The 21,400-nt window shown below is 30.1% G+C and overlaps 1 protein-coding gene across 1 annotated transcript in view; it reads left to right on the top strand.

The window, feature by feature from the left end:
- LOC107443282 (uncharacterized) overlaps nt 1–20,285 on the top strand; it is a 57,450-nt gene extending 37,165 nt beyond the window's left edge. Inside the window, exons 13-22 of the mRNA XM_087162186.1 lie at nt 532–743; nt 2,320–2,556; nt 4,713–4,896; nt 6,902–7,032; nt 8,076–8,216; nt 9,175–9,324; nt 11,823–11,955; nt 14,041–14,196; nt 17,492–17,574; nt 18,744–20,285. Of these exons, the coding sequence (XP_087018312.1) occupies nt 532–743; nt 2,320–2,556; nt 4,713–4,896; nt 6,902–7,032; nt 8,076–8,216; nt 9,175–9,324; nt 11,823–11,955; nt 14,041–14,196; nt 17,492–17,574; nt 18,744–19,001 (1,685 nt within the window). The 3' untranslated portion in view covers nt 19,002–20,285. The remainder of the gene's footprint in view (nt 1–531; nt 744–2,319; nt 2,557–4,712; nt 4,897–6,901; nt 7,033–8,075; nt 8,217–9,174; nt 9,325–11,822; nt 11,956–14,040; nt 14,197–17,491; nt 17,575–18,743) is intronic.
- The last annotated feature ends 1,115 nt before the right edge of the window (nt 20,286–21,400 follow it).

Genomic DNA, 21,400 nt, shown 5'->3' with positions numbered 1-21,400 from the left:
TTAAATATAACATATAGGGATTACGGTAAAATTTGATAATTTTAATCATGCTTCTCTAGAGAAAGGTATGAAAGCCATTTATTCGTTTAAATATACATATCTGTTTTGAATGTTTACTAAATATGTGATAAAACAAACTATAATTTTGATAACCATAATTTACAGTAAACAGTTACAATATGAACTTAAAAATTACCAAATAAATTATTCAAATACCATATATTTCAGTTAACAAGGGTTATTTTGTTGTTTGTGAACCAGAAATGTAATTAACATACTGCATAGTATTGTACCAGAATTTTTTTCTTGTTGTATGCTCGTTATTCTTTGCATGCTCAATATTTCGGTATTATTCCTCCGTTAGATTCGATATTTTTTCATATTACTGTAAAAAACTAAAGGATTTTTTTTTATTTTCGAATGTTTTACATGCTTATTCTTTAACTTTAATTTTGCATTTTAAGTAGTCAAATTAACTGTCCTTAAGTGCTTGGGAAAGCAAATAATTCAATTGTTTTACTTTATTTTCAGAAAAGGGAAGTTTAATACCAAGTCGATACATTATAGTCCTACTCGGGTTTTCAACAGCTGCAGTGATAACATGCCAGAGAATGAATTTAAGTATGGGCTTAGTGGCTATGGTAAATCAGTCTAGTTCCATTGACGTGGGGACATCTAACTGGACGGAATGTCCTGTACCGTTATTGCTCGTTGTTGACGGTGAACACAAATTGCATCACCATGTGAGTAACCTATTCACGTTATTCTTGCATTTTCTTTAATAAAAAAAAATAATAATTGAATTTTTACGAGAAAAAAATAGTTAATTAATATTTAAACAAAAAAAAAATTTATATTTGCAAATTAAAATGTGAAAAAATGAATAATTGTTTCGAAAATTAATTAGTCTAAGGAATTAAGTCAAGACATTTTGTAGAAAAGAAATTATATATTCATAAAAACACTGAGGAACTGTTTTTCATTCATATGGGGGCATTTAACTGGACGGAATGCCCTATTCCGTTATTGCTCATTGTTGATGACAAACACAAGTTGCTCCGCCATGTGAATAAACTGTTCAAGTTTTTCCTGCATTTAATAATATAATAATGTTAATAATTGAACTCTTATAAATCAAAAAACTAATAATTAATATTTAAACAAAAAATAATTTTTATATTTGCAAATTAAAATATGCAAAAATTAATAATTGTTTAAAAAATTAATTAGTCTAAGAAATAAAACCTAGAAATTATGAAGAAAAGAAATTTCATATTAATGATAACACTAGTTAACAATGGGGAACTGGCTGCCATTGTCACGTGGGCATTGAATTGGATAAGATCCCCTATTGCATTGTATGTTGCTGATAGTGACCACAAATTGCAGTATCATGTAAGGAACCTATTCAAGTTTTTCTTAAATTTAGAAGGAAAACAACTAATAGTTAATTAATATTTAACCGAAAAAATAATCTTTATATTTCCAAATTGAATAAAATATACGAAAATTGGTAGTGTGTTTAAAATATTAATTAATCTAAGAATTAAAGATAAGAAATTTTGGAAAAAAATGCCGACTTTTGAAGAATTTCGGTTTTTCTTAGAAATGAGGGTACGTGCTCTTGAATCGACAAGCATGCTACTTCAAAAACCAATAGTGAGGGTTGAACTCACAAACCCTGGCAATAAAATAAAATCTAAATGTTATAGGAATTATGAAGCGCTGTTAAAAATATTGATTGTTGTTTAATCACAATTTTTACAACTTCAGTAAGCCATTAAACTGAACTATACTGAATCATCCTTTCTGAACTTAAATATTCAAAACTATGGCTTATCATCAAATTGCAGAAAATTTAAAAACCTGCAATGAAAGTTTCAGCAAATTATGCCAATAATATGGTTCTTGAAGAAATGTTTCCGACAATTCTTCTTATTGGATACGTTTAATTAACTGTAGTAAATTAGTTCCAAAAAAATTTAAACAACTTCTAAAATTAAAATTCATCACAAAATTGAAAATAAAAGACAGTTTTCTACAAAATTACCTTCTTCTTTGTTTTCAACTGACATATCTAAAATAATCCTAATTCCTAAAATAATTCTTAAAATGTAATAATCCTCAAAGTGCGCTAGTGCAGTTCAGTTTGATCATCAACTGCAGTTTTTACAAAAGTCCACGATAGTATGGTTCAACTATTCAAATATTATCCCTGTATCCCAAAGTTTTCTTTGTGAATTTCTGTGTTAACCAGAATTTTTAGCAAACCAGGATTTTTAGATATTTTAGTAAACAAACTATTTATTTATTTATTAGGGTGGAGGCCATTTTACATGGAACAGTGAAACTCAAGGCCTAATATCAAGCATTAGTTTCTTTGGGTTTATGATAAGTCAGACACCGGGAGGCAGAATGGCAGAATTATTCGGTGCAAGACAAGTATTGTTAATAAGTATTCTTTTGGCTTCACTCAGCAATATCTTGTCTCCTGTACTAGCTGATTTTGGACCTTTTGCTTTGTTGGGAATCCAGTTTATAAAAGGTGTTTCACAGGTAAAATATTTCCAAAATAATTCAGCATAAGGTTGTTTCTTTTCAAATAATTTATTTTTTTGTTATCATGTATTCGGATCATGCTATCGTGTATCATGTATCATTGTTATCATGTATTTTGTTATCATTTTCTGAAAAATGATTGATGGTTTGAGAAGTCAAGAAAAGAAAAAATATTTACAGAAATGTACTATTCTACCTTGCTAGGTTCTACCTTAGAAACAACGTCATTTTATCACCAATTGCTTCAACTACTTTTAAAATTTGTCAACAGATTGCAATGTTAAATTTAAAACTATCAAACTCTATTTTATGTCAGATCAATCCAACTAAAATATTTGAACAAGCATTCAATTTTTTACTCGGGATGCACCACGTTGAATCACAATTGGGTTGTTTTTTTTAAAAATTTTATTTTATAGTTATTCTCAATTCGCAGTGACACGTTTTGTGACTAATTTTGAAACTGGGAGCGAATATGTTTCAATCCCTGAAACTGAGAACGGTAATCATACCTTCACTTCCACCATTTTTCTCGGCTTTACTTTTCAAATCATTGGAATAAATTACTCTCTATGTTCATGTAAGCAATACTGAACAACTCAAATAAGGTGGGCAATCTTAACTGTTTTGTTTTGAAAGTTTATATGCCGCATAAATAACAACTCATGAGTAAGGTGATCTCCGAAGCAAGGGCCAGGATTCAAATGGCACTATTACGTGCATCGTGATTTTATGAGAAAGAGAAAATAGTGCCAGAAATAGTTTTTGTTAACATTCAGCAAGCATCACTGGCTGCGGTCAGTGTGCGGGTGGGTGACCACTTGGATCAGTCTGCGTAGGGACCGAGGGTGTGCGGTATTGGTCCTCGTTAAACTGTGCTACCGTAAAGTGCTCGACTTCGCGTGCAGGTCGTTGGGCTACCGAAGCGGGGGTGCCATCCCCTCTGCAGAGGATCAAAATTGTGATGGCATGTCTTCGGATCATCCTCAGGGATGTTTCCCAGACCGTCGCCAATAGCCCATTGTGCAGCTCTAGTGCGACGTAAATGATCAAATCAAATCAATTAACATTCAGAGCAGAGGCATGGTGGAGCAGGGGATAGAGCATTCCATCTCCAATGAAGTGAACCAGGTTCGAATCCAAGCAATGGCTAGTCGATACGAATTCTGCACCGGTCTCGCACCGATCACAGTGCTGACGTAAAATAGCCGCAGTAGTAGACGGATCATGGGTTAGAGTCCCGTTGCCGTTAGGCTAACCATGGTAGGCTTCGTGGTTTTCCTCTTCATATAACGCAAATGCGGGTTAGTTTCATAAAAAAGCCCTCTGAAAAATCAAATCTCCCAATATTTGATCAAGGAGTTCCCTTGTCTTCTGGGCAGGGTTCAAGATTACAAGACTACGGAGTGGAACATTAGTAGTCGTAAACCCAAAATTAGGTCAGCTGTTCAACGTTGGTAATGAAATAAAATATTCAGCGCTAAGGGAGTTCAAGAGAGGTTGATTTTTTCTATGAAGAATAGTTTTTCTTTTTGCTAATTAGCAGTATTATTTCGTTGGTAGGTACTTGTGCAATGGATTACAATAGTATTACTATAGAGTCTATTCTATTTTTATAAAAATAATTTCGTGGTCCAATGTTGCCTGGAGCAAAGGCTACCTTGAACCAATTTTTTTTTTTTTTTAAATTTACAAAATATAAAAAAGAGAAGCTTTTTTTCAAAATAAAAGCGCAGTTCACTTTTTCGTACCCTGTTAATTAATTAAAACTCTTCATGAATATCTAAAGTCCGATAATTATACTTTTATTAACTAATAGGTAATTTTAAACGCGAAAAAAAGGCTCAAAGTGTCCGCTTAAACAAAAATACCGAAACTCCCTTGACACAAATAAAACAAATCAGATATAGCGACGTGGATAAAACCCATACCAATATACTATTCGATGAGGTTTCGAAACTTCTCCTACATCCATCTACACTCAATTTCCAATCTATTTCATAATCATATTACTTAATAGTATACAAAGTTTTACCCTAATCATACAAAAATAAGAGGTTTTTTAAACATAAAATGTAAAATGTATAATAAATGCAAATGGCATTGTTCTTTATTGTCATTATATGCATTTTTATAGCGCTATTTTTTTAAAGGGCGTGCAACAACCAGCAATGAATTGTCTTATGGCAAATTGGTTTCCCTCACCGGAGAAAGGAATTTTGAGTTCTGTCGTGTTCTCCGGATATCCAGGAGGCTGCGTGATTGGTGGGCTGATATGTGGAATACTATGTGATAGTGGCTTTCTAGGAGGTTGGCCTGCTGTATTCTATGTTTTTGGTGAGTTATTTCAAGAAATATTCTTAACCCCTTCCCTCTCGCACCCGTCAAAATCGTCTCCTACTTCTCGTGCTCGTAATATTTCCGGGCTAAAGCGTTTAAAATTAATGTACCAAAAAGGTTTAAATATAATGATCCCTTATGTCCGTATTTTTTTATTTCCAAATTTGCGCACTAGATGGCTGCACACGACTATATTTAATGTAACTGGAGATAGTTAGCTTATTTTAAACTTTATGTCAGCATTATCCAAATATTTGCATTTATGATATGTATTTCATACTCTTTGCTCACCCACTCATGATTATTATGAATACACGGGGTTTGTGCTCTGTAATAAAATATTTTCCAACATTGTATACATTAGAGAGTCAGAGTAACATGGACATATGGAGTACATATTAAGATTTAAATTTCAGGGTAAAAAAATTCTAAAAACCAAAAATGAATACATTATATATTGTCTATGCACTTTTTTACATAATTTTCTTGAGTAAAAAATTGTCACTTTTATGAACGTTTTTTTGAAAATAATAAGATTGTTTGGGGGTTAAAAAGAACACAGAAATGTAATAAACATACGCAATAGGAATGTAACATTTTTATGTATGAAATGGTCACAAAAATGGTGAATTTTCTTTTCTAGATATATTTGATGTTTAGACATTTTCACATTTAGACATATTAGACATTTGTGACATATTACTAGAACAATCTGAGCTATAAGATGGACAGAAATGAGAAAACAAAAACTAATTGTCCAAACATATACCAGCGATCATCTAGCCCAGTAATAACTAGCGGAAATAATTTCAGCAGGTGGTGTTAACACTCAAAATAAACCCAATACAAGATTAATGAAAAAAAATTATGAATTGATAGCTCACTGTAGGATTTAAAACTGCTGCTCAAATGGCTTCTTAAGTTTGATGAATACTAATCTAAACCTCTGTCACATTTTTGAAATTATGCATGTAAATTTTGCGCTGACCTTATATAATGATCTATTTCAGTTTTAATGATATCATTTATCACATAATTTGTATATCGAATTAAGAAGTATCGTTGTTCTTAAACAATTGTTTACATATAAATGAATAAATGTTTTAACAGAAATGATTATTACGAACAACTATTCCAATTTGAACATTTTAGAGTATTGTGATTTAAAAGTGAGTGTGAATTTATATCCTGATAGACAATGCATATGTTTAACAAGACTACATCAATAAATTAATTTTTATGGAAATGGGGAATAGGATTTATAAAGAAGAACTACGCTAATGTTAGTGCACAATTTTAAAAATAGTTATCACGTATCTACATACATTCTAAAAACTTTTTGATATTTATGGAGCCACAGTAATTTGCAAATTTTTTACAGCCTTAAAGTGATAAAAAAGTTTAAACCTTATGATTGTGCGAATTAAAACATTTTAAACTTATTCACGTAAATGGTCAAACTGTAATGACACAATGTTAAGTTTAGGATTTTCTTTAAAATTGCAAAGCATTTGCATGATTTTATGCTTCAGGAACTAATGTTATAATCCAAAGTTTCAAGTGTGCAATTTGTGACATAAATAAATAAATAATTAATAATAGTAGTAATGATATTTTGCGTAAATGATACCATAACATTAAAATGTTTGCAAAGAAACCTAACTTACCTTGTATTTAACTTAAGTCATTATATCTTTCCTATGACTTTCCTCGTTCTTAATTCAGATTATTTTGTAATTTGATGGATGAAAGCTGAAATATTTTTCTTTATGTATCAAGATCCACAAACATCAAAACTTCGTGGATGGTATCATTGTGATGATTAAGGTACTGTGATAATCGTGGTATCATAAGTTTTGCAAACATTGCCAAACATGCTTCAGCTTGGTGTCTCCATAAATCTTCGTCATTCTCAAAGTCTTTAATCCTCTAGCAAGCTTTATATAAGGAGGATAAACTGTATTTTTCTTTTCATTTGCATTTCTTTTTCTTTTGTCATCAGGAGCCCTTGGACTGTTGTTAGTTGTTGCTTTCTATTATCTTTCACCGAATACTCCCGAAGAAGACAGCAAAATATCAGAAGATGAGCTGAAATATATATTGAGCAATCTAGATATAAACAATACATCAGAGGTATGTATGTTGTTTAAATATGGATATTTAAAATAATTGAGTTTTTTTAAGTGGTATAAAGGTTATGAGACTTAGTGATATTAAAAGAAATGAAAGGTAAATACTATTATTAATACGTCCTACTGTATAATAAAGTGTCTTTTTTCCATTCTTCGAAATTATATAATTATTTAATTATTTCTTTAGTAAGTTGAAAAAAATAACTAAGAACCAATGTGTTTTGAACACAATCAAATTTTAATGTTTCTTTATTGGATTGAGGAAAAAGTTAACGAGCTACTTTTAATGATGTAAAAAATTAAAAGTAGTTGCACGAAATTTACCCGAAAGCATCTGACTTTCAAGGGTTAAAATTTGTTTTAAAAATTTAGGAAATCTCATTGCAACCGAGGTTTTTATTTTCTAGAAAGATGAATAATTGAAATTCAACTTAAATTCGAAAACTTTCATATTTGTTTTTATTCTTTAGGATTTTTAAAACTTCGAATCTGAGTGCTTCATTGATAAACTCGTTCTCTTAAAAATAGTATGTTCTTTTGAAGTAATATTTTCCTTTAGTCGTAGTCCCTTTGAAGTCATATTTTTGACGAAAAAAAATTGTGCACATTAAGAACGATTGCTAATTATTATTAATCAAAAGATTGTGCAAAACTTAAAAATTTATTTTTACACTTACCTTAGAAAATATCTACTTTAATATTTTTCTCTGCTTTTAAATTTGGAAATTAAAGAATTACTGCGACACATTAGTTTTGCAATATTGATTAGAGTGATTCATATTTAATTCGTTCGTTTATTATTTTTAAATAGTTTTGCTCGGTATATTATAAGGATGTGCAAGGCATAAGTGATTGTAAATAAATTTCGTAAAAATAAGAATTCAATTCATTTTGTCAGAAATGATTTTTGAAAAGAAGGTTTTTTGTTAAACACTTATTCCTCAAATCAATTTTTCTGATTTTTAGCCCATATTAAGTCTTAAAACATATCGCCTTTGAATTCAAAGTTTCTATAGTTATTTTCTGTGATTGCAATAATTATAGACTTTAGGAATGACGAAGATTTATGGAGACACCAAGCTGAAGCAGGTTTGTCAATATTTTGCCAAACCTATGATACCACGATCATCACAGTACCTTAATCATCACAATGATACCATCCACGAAGTTTTGATGTTTGGATCCTGATACATAAAGAAAAAAATTTCAGCTTTCATCCATTAAAGATTACAAAATATTGTGAATTATGAACGACGAAATCATAGGAAAGTTATAATGACTTAAGTTAAATACAAGGTAAGTTAGGCTTCTTTGCAAACATTTTATGTTATGGTATCATTTACGCAAAATATCATTATTATTATTATTTATTTATTTATTTGTTTTACGAAATACACTCTTGAAACTTTGGACTATAACATTAGCTCTTGAGGCATAATATCATACAAATGTGTTGCAATTTTAAGGAAAATCCTAAATTTAACATTGTGTCATTATAGTTTGACCATTTACGTGAACAAGTTTAAAATGTTTTAATTCCCAAAATTATGAGGTTTCATCTTTTTATTACGTTAAGGTTGTTGATATTTGCCAATTTCTGTGGCTCCATACATTTCAAGACATTTTTATAATGTATGTAAACACGTAATAATTATTTTTAAAGAAGCGTGCAATCATTTGCGTAGTTCTATATCAATCCTATTTCCCATTTCTATAAAAATTCAATTATACATGTAGTCTTGTTAAACATATGCTTCGCAATCTACATCATCGCGACATAAATTAATACTCTTATATTAAAATGCTCTAAAATGTCTGAATTTAAGCAATAACTCGTAGTAATTATTTATGTAAAAACACATATTCATTATATATTAAAAAAAATTGTCTAAGAACAACGTTACTTCTTAATTCGAATGTGATAAATGACATTGTAAGGAAGAAATTTTACATAAAACAAGGTACGTCAACACTGTGGTAGATGCGAGCCGGTTGCGCAATTCGTATCGACTGGGTTTTTAACCTGGGTAACCATTCTATCTTCTGAGCCACCACGGCTTTTTATTAATTTAATATATTTTTCGTGCTTCTTAATTAAGGAGACTTATTCAGTTGCGTAAGTCATTATTATTTTTCTGTATAGATTCAAGTCACGCCTTGGAAACCAATGTTGATGTCACCTGCAACTTGGGCCTTTTTTATCGCATTGTTTGGACAATACTGGATGATGTTTTACTTAATGACTGGTTATCCTATCTACCTCAGTAGTATATTGCATTTCACTCATACAGAGGTAAAAAGCTACGTTATCCTATCTACCTCAGTAGTATATTGCATTTCACTCATACAGAGTTAAAAAGCTATGTTATCCTATCTACCTCAGTAGTATATTGCATTTCACTCATTCAGAGGTAAAAAGCTATGTTATCCTATCTACCTCAGCAGTATATTGCATTTCACTCATACAGAGGTAAAAAGCTATGTTATCCTATCGACCTCAGAAGTAAATTGCATTTCACTCATACAGAGGTAAAAAGCTATGTTATCCTATCTACCTCAGCAGTATATTGCATTTCACTCATACAGAGGTAAAAAGCTATGTTATCCTATCTACCTAAGTAGTATATTGCATTTCACTCATACAGAGGTAAAAACCTATGTTATCCTATCTACCTCAGTAGTATATTGCATTTCACTCATACAGAGGTAAAAAGCTATGTTATCCTATCTACCTCAGTAGTATATTGCATTTCACTCATACAGAGGTAAAAAGCTATGTTATCCTATCTACCTCAGCAGTATACTGCATTTCACTCATACAGAGGTAAAAAGCTATGTTATCCTATCTACCTCAGTAGTATACTGCATTTCACTCATACAGAGGTAAAAACCTATGTTATCCTATCTACCTCAGTAGTATATTGCATTTCACTCATACAGAGGTAAAAACCTATGTTATCCTATCTACCTCAGTAGTATATTGCATTTCACTCATACAGAGGTAAAAAGCTGTGTTATCCTATCTACCTCAGTAGTATATTGCATTTCACTCATACAGAGTTAAAAAGCTATGTTATCCTATCTACCTCAGCAGTATACTGCATTTCACTCATACAGAGGTAAAAAGCTATGTTACCCTATCTACCTCAGTAGTATATTGCATTTCACTCATACAGAGATGAAAAGCTCTTAATTTACATAAAAATGAATTAATGGTTTGTTTGTTTTTATCACAGGACAGCCAAAAGTTTGTTCTGAAATCTGTTGTATGGTATCGAAGTGAGAACAAAATAAAAAACAATTTTTTTCCCTAATAATAAAATCTAGAAACTTTATTAGTTAAGGGTTTAAAATAATTGAATTTAAATGGTTAAAGATGCTTCTTTGGAACCTTTACAGCCAGATATGCCTTCCACTTTTACTGAGGTCTTTGCTGAGTGTAAAAAAATTTTATGGACCTCTGGACGGTTCCTCCTCTGCATATTTGGTATTTCAGAAAACGTCCTGGAGGTGCCTTGCTTTTTGAGGGACTTAGAAGCCAGCAGACTTGTTTCTCTCGCTTTGCCAGTGGTCACTTGAGGTGTCCCTCGTATGTTCAGGGGCGAAAGACTTTTGGGCTTTGCACTAAATGTAGTATTTCTCAGGCTTCGCCCCTGCATATTCTGAACTGTATCGATTTTAAGATCGACGAGGTTTTTTCAAAACCTCATCTGTTTTTAGATTTTCTGGACATTTTTGGACTTATGGATTTGGTCAAATTGGGATGGATCTCTTTAGGGAATAGAACCAACAATAATTGTAGTTCAAATAGTTTTTAAGAAATTAGTTCTGTTAGTGGCGAGTATTGATTTATAGCTCTGAATACGTAGTTTAATTAGTGACACTCCGCATTTCGATTACTACAACTAAAAATGTAGAAATACAGTTTCCATTCCTTAACACCATTTTTTATTGATTACTATTTTCTATATTCTTGAAGATAGCTTACATATTTACAATTTATTGTTAAATTTTCTTTCCTTTGAAATTATATATTTTATTTTTATTCAATTCATTGAAAATAATATCTTATAATACTTATAGTAAGTAAAATAATCGCTAGTTAAAATTTTCTCATTTATTCTTTTATAATCTGCAATAACTTTTCTTTCCAAACTCTTTGAAATTTTTTGGAATCGGTTTTTCAATGAGGTTCAAGGTATGGTATGATTTAAAGCTACGTATGATTTATGATTTAAAACGTTATGGACATTATTAACAGTGTTCAGAGAAAAAATATTTTTCCCAATAGTTCAAATCTTTTTTCTTCTTTATCAATACCAACTGTTATTTGGTCTTTTATAATAAACAATTGCTAAAACTTTAAGTACAATTAATAAAATTTGAAATTAAATCTTATATAAAATTTTAGATGCAAACAACAATACTTATTCGAATTCTGGCTATTAGATGTTACAAATTTATTTTGCACAATCACAAAATTTTGCAATCATGTATGAAATGCTTAAAATAATAAAAAATATAAAAACTAAGTTCAAATAGAAATTAGATTTTTTTTTATAACGTAGAACATTTAAATTTATTTAGTTGAAAAATAGTGACATAAATAAAGTATTTTTATATTATAATTATAAATATATTTTCTTTATGTCACACTAGTTTACTTTCAATTCTGGTAGCAAAAGCACTGAAACATTTAAATGCTATTAAAGTCTACTTTTAAAAAATTTATAACGAAAAATTATTTAAGATACAGCAATATTTTCAGATTATTTTCATTTCTTTTAACAGAGTGGTTACATGAATTCTTTTCCGTACATCGGACAAATGCTCATACCTTACTTAGCTAGTTATCTATCTACTTTCGTGGTGAAGAAAGGATATTCTTCTGTAGATTTTGCACGTAGACTTTGCAACTCTTTAAGTAAGTAAACAATAAGTCCTATAACGAAACTAATACAAAAATATTGATAACAACTTTGATTTTGAAATTAGTTTATTCGTGAGTTCCCATTTACGATATGCACAAGATTTCCATACCCACTTTATTGTATAAGTGTTGTCCAATGAAAAAATAAACACGTTTAATCGTGTCAGAAACACAATAGTGATAGCAGTGCTACCCTTCCAAATTATAATTTAAGGTAAGCGGAGTGTAAGGAAGATCGTGTAGCAACCAATTAACAATTGCGCATGAGAGCATAAATAGTGAATGTAAAGTCCTGCTAAAAAAGGATGCGTCTGAAACAAAACAACGGGTATTTGTATGTTTTCTTCGTATCGAAGATATTTAGCATCGAATAGATGCCGTTCATAACTATAAACAAATAACTATAAGCAAATTAAATGAAATTTTTTGTTATTGGTGTTCATCAATTGTTCTGCCGAAACCAAAGCAAGTAAGCATCATTATATAAGATAAATTAATTTCTACTCTTCATATACTGATCTAAATCATTGAAAGGATTTCAAATTGTGACATTAGTATAATACTTAAGGAATGGTACTATCAAGTTTTTCCACTTAATATCGCATTATTTTTCAACGTTCTCTAAACGCATTCGCATTAGTACGACTTCGTGACTCAGTTGCACGAATACTACAGTGCACTCCTCTCACCTTGTTTACAATCTCTATTGTGTCGCTGCCATCGTTACTGTATTTACAGTCACTATCACGCGTATCCATTCTTCATATGGGGCCAACTTCCTAGTTACTGCAACCATATCTCTTGATTTACCAAAGTGCTATTTATATACGTTGTTGTATAAATCTGAGAGTTTGAGGCAATAAGTTTTTACACTCTATTCTTTATATTTTGAACCCAAATTACAAATCAGAAAATTCATGAGGAATAATAAACAAACTCGACTCAGAGAGGGTCATTCTTGAATTACGAACTCATAATTAGATTAGATAGACTAAAAATCAACTAAAACTTCATAGGTTTCTTAACGGTAGTAGACTGTGCCATTACAAACTTGATTGCGTATTGAACCTTGTTTTTTCTACTACAGCCTTTTAGTGTAATAAATTTAACCATATTAATTTAATACTGAAACATAATAACAACTTCAAAGAAGACTTGTTCGATTTAACACCTTATACAGGCTGCAACGAATTTGTACCGTATTATAATGTTATGCGGTACTACTACTGCTGCTTAGTATTGTACCGATTTGTCTAGAAGTGTAATATTAAGAAGTCTACTTAATTAAGATATTTATGTATTATTTTATAACCGGTGTTGAACATCCGACCCCATTCTGCCTAGAATCGGTATTCAACTCAGAAACCTTCTAATTTTGAACCTAGTCCGGAAGACAAGGGAACTCTTGAATCAAGAACAGGGACAAACTTACCTTTGGGGAAGACTTTTTGATGGAACTTACTCGCAGTAGCGTTACATGGGTAGGAAAACCACGAAGCCACCAATGATTACCTCGACGGCTAGGGAATTCTGACCCATTATCTGTCTAATACTGATGATATTTTTACAGAAGCACTGTGATCTAGGCAAAATTATTATCAACCAGCCACAGCTGGGATTTAAAACTGGTTCAGCTCATTTGGAGGCAAACGCTCCATCCCCTGAGCCACTACGGCTTGATCTAAGTCTGATATTTTAGAACCATTCACCTGATTAAACGATCGACCTGATGTTTAAAAACCATTGTTCAGTCCATATTAAGCCAGCATAGACATGACCAATTCAGCCTGCGTATATTTTTCAGCCCTATTCAGCCTAAATAGAGACTACATAAATTGAGCCAATTCATTCGACATTTTATAGTCAGACTGGACCATAGGACAATACACGATAGACTATTAACAAGAATATCAAAGCAGCTGTATGTAATTATTTTAGCCATAGTACTCGATAGTACTTAAAGCACCAAACAAACTAATCCTTTTTTTTATTGAAGTATTTAAGATGTAAGGGAGATATTTTCAGACTGTTATGATATAAACTAATGAAAGATTTACATATGTTTCTCTAATTAAATAGGTTGTCTTTTTTTCTGCCTCGGTTTGATTGGAGTTTCAGTAGCCGGATGTGATCGAACTCTGAATACCGTAGGTTTCTTCATCGCTATTATATCTGTTGGAATTGGATATTCTGGAAGCTGTATTGTAGCGCTAGACATGACGGCAAATTTTGCAGGTATCGAACAACAGCTTTCAAATGCATTTATAAAAATTTAACTTTAATTTTCCTAGTTGTAAAATAATATTTAAACAATAAGGATCGTACTGATCAATAACGAAACATAAATGATCCAGTGTATAATAAATGCTACTAACCAATGTATTTTAATAATCTCCGCAAAGGCAATGTAGCTCCAAATTTTCGCGTTTCCTATAAAACAGAAGCAAAAAAAAGAATTTAATAACTAGTAAAAACGGATACTCTAAAACTTGTATTCTACTTCTACACTAAACTTGTATTCACGTAAGTGTTTTATTTTATCGACTTCGTAAATATATCGTTAATATTACAGTAAAAATAGGGTGGTTTGAAAGTGAAATAAAAAAATGTTTTGCCCACTGACAAACTTAAACTATTACTTAATGCCCTTCTATTAGTAAATTATAAAAAAATTACCTAATCTCGGGCGGTAGGTTTAGATTTGGGAAATGGGGTAAAGAAACTTAAATATTGCTATCCAGACAAATGAGGTATTTTCCCCTACATTTTTAAGCTAAATTGAAGGTGGCCAAATACGAGTCAATCAAATTGATAGCAATGGTTTAATGAATAAAAAATGCCAATTATCTCATTAACATATTTACACTTTTAACTCTGATATCTCAAAGCTATCTAGAGTAATGAGACAGTGTTCACGAGTAAGACCAAATTCTAGAGTGAGAAGTGAAGGAGAAAAGCGTGAATAAGTGTAAGTCAAAATTAGTTCTTTTTCTATAAGAACCGTTGCAACTTTTATGCTAGTATAAGTCCCAAAATTCAATTCAATTTAAGAAACTAAAATTATCTGTCTATATAGCAATATCAGATGAGTAAATAAGTACAAACTTTTGTGTGTAAAATTATTATAACTTCTTAATTATTGATTTTCGTCCTCTATTGTAGTGATAGAAAGCGTCGCTTATCAGATTACTAGACATAGTTCATTTTTACATATCATATTACGCTTACACTAAGCTCCCATCTAGGCCAAGAGTTGGTAATCTTGACAGATTTTATTTTTCAACGACTCGAGGATGTTGATAGAAAAAAAAGTAAACACAATTGTAACTACTCGAATTTTTTTATCTGTTAAACCTGTGGAGGTTATTGTAAATTCCGGTAAATTTTTAAAGATCATATTTCATGTACGGAAATTTAATATTTTTCATTATCAAAAGATATTGCTCTAGATCGTCAATTCAAGATCTTTGTCGAAATCACTAATAAATCCAGTTGATCAAAAAACTTTATTTTTTAATTTAATTTAATTTAATTTAATTTAATTTAATTTAATTTAATTTAATTTAATTTAATTTAATTTAATTTAATTTAATTTAATTTAATTTAATTTAATTTAATTTAATTTAATTTAATTTAATTTAATTTAATTTAATTTAATTTAATTTAATTTAATTTGTCGAATACGACCCTACAATGTGTGTCACAGTAATATAGAAACTTCTTTGAGTGAGAAAGTGGCATTCTCACTCAAAGTGCAGATGTGCTTAGCTTACCACCACTGCACCGTGTTCCTCTACGCTCAGGTTGTAAATTTGAATGAATTGATTCATAAATAGTAAACACGTGATTCCCAGTTCAAACATGTAAAAAGACTTTGATTCCTGCTTGACTTACTTCCCCCATAACACTTCGAACATCGAATTACCGTCGTCTGCAACTTATCTAATGTCATTAAACTTTAATAAAATCAATAGATCTTACTTTTTTACGCAATTTAATGTCACCAGCAGTGATCTGTTGCTTTTTCTTAATGATTTCTTACACTTGCACACCTCTGTGTTGCTTAGATTCATTTTTCGACCACTATATTGCCGTCTTTTATGTCAAATAGAAAATTTGAAGATGTACCCATCTTTCCTGTATGCCTAACTTACTTCGACTAACCCAAACGTGAATTGTATAGGGGAGAATGGGGTCAATTGTAACAGGGTACGATTGTAACAGAACAAAAATTTCGAGTGTCGGGTTCTAGATTTGGTTCCTAGGTGGCGCACAAGGTGTATTTAATAGATCTACATGTACACCCCTGCCGGTAACCATTTTTATGTACTTTTGAAGAAGTTACATCACAAAAGATATTTTCACGCTACGTAAGTACTTTTTTTGGTATTAGAATATTATATTGTAACAAAGTAATTTTGTTTAAACAAATAAAAATTATTAACCGAATACGTAAATGGACACCTTAATTAACATTTCCAAAAAAAAAGATTAGTTTTGTTAATTTACTAGCATAGTTTTTAACAAATGAAGCTGAAATGGCGTCTTGGGGACAATTGTAACAATAAGTAAAGGGACGATTGTGACAGCTGAAAATGAGTAATCTTATGTTTACAAGCCATTACTTAACTCTTTAAGAACCACCAATAGTTTCCTAACCATTTATATTATGTTGCATGTGCATTATTTTATTTGTTACCTTTCACAGCATAAATTAAAAATTTAACCCCTTAAAGTTAAAAGTTTAACCCTTTAGGTCTCTGCTTATTATTATTTTTACTCCTAAAATATCACTACTATTTTGATCAATAAAAAAATATATCACAACTATGATAATATGTATAATTAACTATGTTTTAGTTGAATTTATGAACTGTTACAATTGACCCCGTAAGTGGGGACAATTGTAACAAGTGCACGACTGTCAAAAATTGTTAATAACTAATATAATAACATTTAAAATAAGGTATTATTTTTTTTTCTAGTAGAGGATAGTCTACTTTACTGGTCTGTCAATTAATACTAATAATATATTGGATTTTTTGTTAGTTAAAAATAGTTAAGTAAAAAATGTTACAATTGACCCCACTCTCCCCTACTGTTCACCTTTTTGCCCCACTAATTTTAAAAAAATTAAAAATTTCTATAGTTGCACATTTACTCTATATTTACAAAGTATACCCATTATATGAATTAAATTGCATTGTTGTTCGCACTTTTTTTAGCCCGACTTGTTTTGAATAAATTTAAAATGAATATTGTTTAAAGAACATTTTACTTGTATTTTCACGCTATAATTGTTAATTTAATTTATTATAAATTAAATTGTAGGTAGTGCATCTTTTTGTCCTATTCATTTTGAATCTAACATTATTGCGCAGTAAAATTTATGTACATCAACGCTATATTTACTAAGTAAATACATTAAGATAATTAAATAGAGATCTCTTCATATTGTAGCTTCAATTATTTTTAATCACATTTACTTATAAGTTGCTTCTTCGTAACGTTTCAACTTGAAACTTTTCAGGTACACTGTTTGGCTTGGCTGCAACTATTGCTAGCTTATCTGGTTTTCTTATCCCATTAATTGTTGGAGCTCTAACTCATCAGGTATTTATTTTTGAGCAACAACTCTTTTTTGAATTAACAAGTGTCTCTGTACATAAAGTAGTTAAAGAGATACCACAAGCAGGTAGCAATCTGTTATTCGCTAACTTATCACTGAGTGACGTACTAAATATCGCTATCTAGTAGACTTCTTGATTTTAAAAATAATTCCAACCCTCTAAAGTATCTTTTATATGATGAGATTATCTGAAATACCAATAATTTTTGTGAAATTAATAGCTTTAAAAATGTATGATAGCTATACTTGGCATTTTTGTCAAGTTATTTGCGTAATTAAGTGCCAAATAAGCTGTTCATTTCTTTATACAATGTTAGTTAGTCTTGCTGAAAAGTTATTTTCAGCAGAAAATCTGCAAATAAACTAAAAATAAAGATATATTTCAATCAAAAAAACTAAATTAATTTAAAAATGTATGATACTAACACAACTTTAGTACAATGTGAAATTGTTCGCAGGCTGGTTAAAAATAAAAAATTTATTAATTAAATGAAGTGAAGCCTAATATAATTGAATTATTTTGAAGCGAAGTACGAAGCTATTAGGAGGAAATATTAGAAAAAATTCGATAAAAAGTAGTAACTAACTTTCGCTACTTCAATTTCCGTAAATTTCTTTAGCTGTTTACCGTAACTTTCTAAATTACGTTAGATATAATGATTCTACTATCAACGGACCACTTATAAGTTTCCCGCAAGTTTTTGAACTTAATGTCGCAACTTTCTAAATTGTGTTAGATAGTGGTTCTAGTACCAATGGATATTTCAGAAATTTCCTGCAATTTCTTAGCTGCCTGTTGAAACTTTCTAAATTACGTTAGATACAGTGATTCTTGTATCAACGAATCATATAGAAATTTTAGGCAGTATTTTAACTGCTTGTCATAACTTTTTAAATTGCATTAGATGCAGTGTTTCTAATATCAATGGATCATTTAGAAATTTCTTGCAATTTTTTAACTGCCTGTCTGAACTTTCTAAATTATGTTAGATACAGTGATCCTAGTGTCAAAGGATCATTTAGAAAGTTTCTGTAATTTTTTAATTGCTCTTCGTAACCTTCGTAACTTAAATTACGTTAGATCCTGATATTCGTGGTATCTTGTATCTCTAAATTTTTAATTATTTTTTATTAATTAAAGTTTACATTGCAGCAAACTTTGGCACAGTGGAATGTGGTGATTTACATATCAGTTGGAGTCGTTTCGGTAAGTGGAATTGTGTTTCATTTCTGCGGTTCTGCAAATCTGCAGCCTTGGGATTCATTGGAAGAAAATGCCTATAAAGATGGAGTAGAAAATGAAGCCTATGAGCATGATGTAAAATATGATCAATTTTGGAAAGTTGTGGAAGACAGATATATAAGTGAAAATGGACACAATTTGCCGGATGTTCTCATTGAACGATTATAACCGGTTGCATCTATGAGGAGCAGTTCAAATACTACGTAGGCATATTATTGATAACTTACATAATCTTTCTCCTTAGTAAGGAAAAATAAGCAAATCGGAAAGAATTTAATATGCTGTTATAAAAAAAAATTTAATATATTTTCCCCAAATTTAATTATTATTATTTGTATATTTTGCAAGAAATTTTTTGGATAAAATTTAGCTTATTACTTAAAAACCAGAAATTACAACTTTTTAGAAGTCAACGTATTATTTGAACCTCTCCTCATAATGAAACATGCTGGAAAAACTACTTAATATTTTGAAGAATTGAAACATGCGTCTCATTTAATCTGAAAAAAACTTATTTCTAATTTCTGCTTTTACTTAGCAAAGACAAGGTATTATCGAAATATTGCCCTTGTTATATGTTTTTTAGAATCATTGTAAAATCGGCTACTTTTGCGTAAAAGTAAGTCAGCTATTACAGTATTCTGAACTGTTACGAAAATAGCTATTCTGCTGTTGTACGGTCGACAGTACTCAAGTACAGTCGAACCTCATTAACGCGAAATCACTTAAAGTGAAATATTGCTTTAAATGAAGTCAAATTCATTTTAATTCGTATGAATTTAGAAGCAGAAAAGAAACTCTTGATTGATTCTTCAAAATGTTTAGTTTAGATCCGAACAAATATAACTTTATTCTGTGTGATCAGAATTGTGTGTAATATTCTCAATGTTTGAGAAACTACTTTTTTCAACTTTTAATCTATTAATCCATTTGTAGTTAATTCCAAAGGAAAACTCAACAGGTTTTAAATTATTTTTTTAAACACTTAAATTTACTGACACCATAGAAATTTCTTCAGTTTTTTTAAAACAAGTGGTGACAAATTTGTTATGAAACAGCTGGAAAGTTTAACATTTAACTTCCACTTCATCTTTATTTGCAGAAAAACATTAACTCTGGATATACTAAAAGGTGAAAGATGCCGATTAAAGGGTTTCAATTGCTCTAAATTTCATTTTTCTTGTTCTTAATCAATTCTTATAAAGGACAATGGGCTTTGACATACGTTATGACTCATGTTACATTTAATGAAGCATTAGAGCTTTTTTCTTATCAATCACTACTTTCTCAATATTTGAGAAAATAGTACAGAAATTGCAAATAGTGAATAAGTACTTTTAATTCACCAAATGGATATAAATCAATTTATTATACAGTATGTATATTACATATTGTAATGTTCATATTTTTTGTTTTGAGTTTTTGTGGAAATAAAGATTTTTTAATCGAAAATACTTTTGTGTTTTTTAATAATAAAGGTTGCTTCAAAATGTGCCTAAGATATGACTCGACACATAGTTTAAAAAATATAGCTAAGTTCTGTTTCTTTTAACCATCTCAACTACATTTATAGTCACAGTTTTTTCAGTTTATTATTTGCAAAATTTTTACTCAGTAACGCTCCAACGTATTGCAGACGGCTTGTGTTAGCAGAAGTGTGAGGGGAAAAAAGCCACAAAATTATTTCTTTTAGACAGACAGGCAGGCAAATACCCTACAATTCCATGTATCCTCCCAATTAAAAGAGTTGATATAAGAATAAGTCTCTCAAAAAAATGTAAGGATGTTCTTTTTATTTTTTTTAAATGTTCAATAAAATTGAACAACAATTTTGTTGCAATTAATAGCAGAATTATTTATTTAAAATTTGAGAAAATTTGTTTAAAATGCGCAACTTATGATTGCAATGCGCAACTTAAGTTTTTTTTATACTGCACATGAGGAGAAAAAAAATTCAATTTCTGTTTTCTTAATTTTCATGTGAATCGCATTTGGCAACTAATAAAAATAGTCCAATTCGAATATCCTAAAAATTTTAAAAGTTTTAATCAATTTTCTAAGTAGTTTTCGCACTTTTAAAAAGAAACCAAAAAATTATAACAGGTTTTCCACAAATTTCATAATCTACTATTAAACAAGATTTATTAAAAATGACATCGGCATTGTTGAGGATCATCCCAAATATCGTTTCTTTCCCATGTTTTATTTCTTAAAACTATCACATTTTGTCCTCTGGATCATCATTTTAGAGTATTATCATTTGTTGAAAAATTTTGTTTTATGATACAAAATAATATTTTTAGAAAACCCCTTATCATTTGAGCTTTCTTTTAAAAATACAGAAACTATTAAGAAAATGGGTGAAACTTTTTACAGTTTCAAGATATTATAATTGGACTTTTATCATTAGTCGCCAAATATAATTCACAACAGAATTCTGAAATATTTTTTAATTTTTCTGCGTAATGCGCTGTATAAAAGATCTATTTTAATTATTTATATCTTACACAAATTCGTTTTTAATTTTGAAGCAATAGTTTCATAATTAATTTTAAATTCTCCAAAAA

This window comes from Parasteatoda tepidariorum, chromosome 4 (genome assembly GCF_982258835.1).
Source record: "Parasteatoda tepidariorum strain Cologne lab strain chromosome 4, Ptep-v5.0, whole genome shotgun sequence".
Lineage (NCBI taxonomy): Eukaryota > Metazoa > Arthropoda > Arachnida > Araneae > Theridiidae > Parasteatoda > Parasteatoda tepidariorum.
This window is presented reverse-complemented; position numbering and strand designations above follow the sequence as displayed.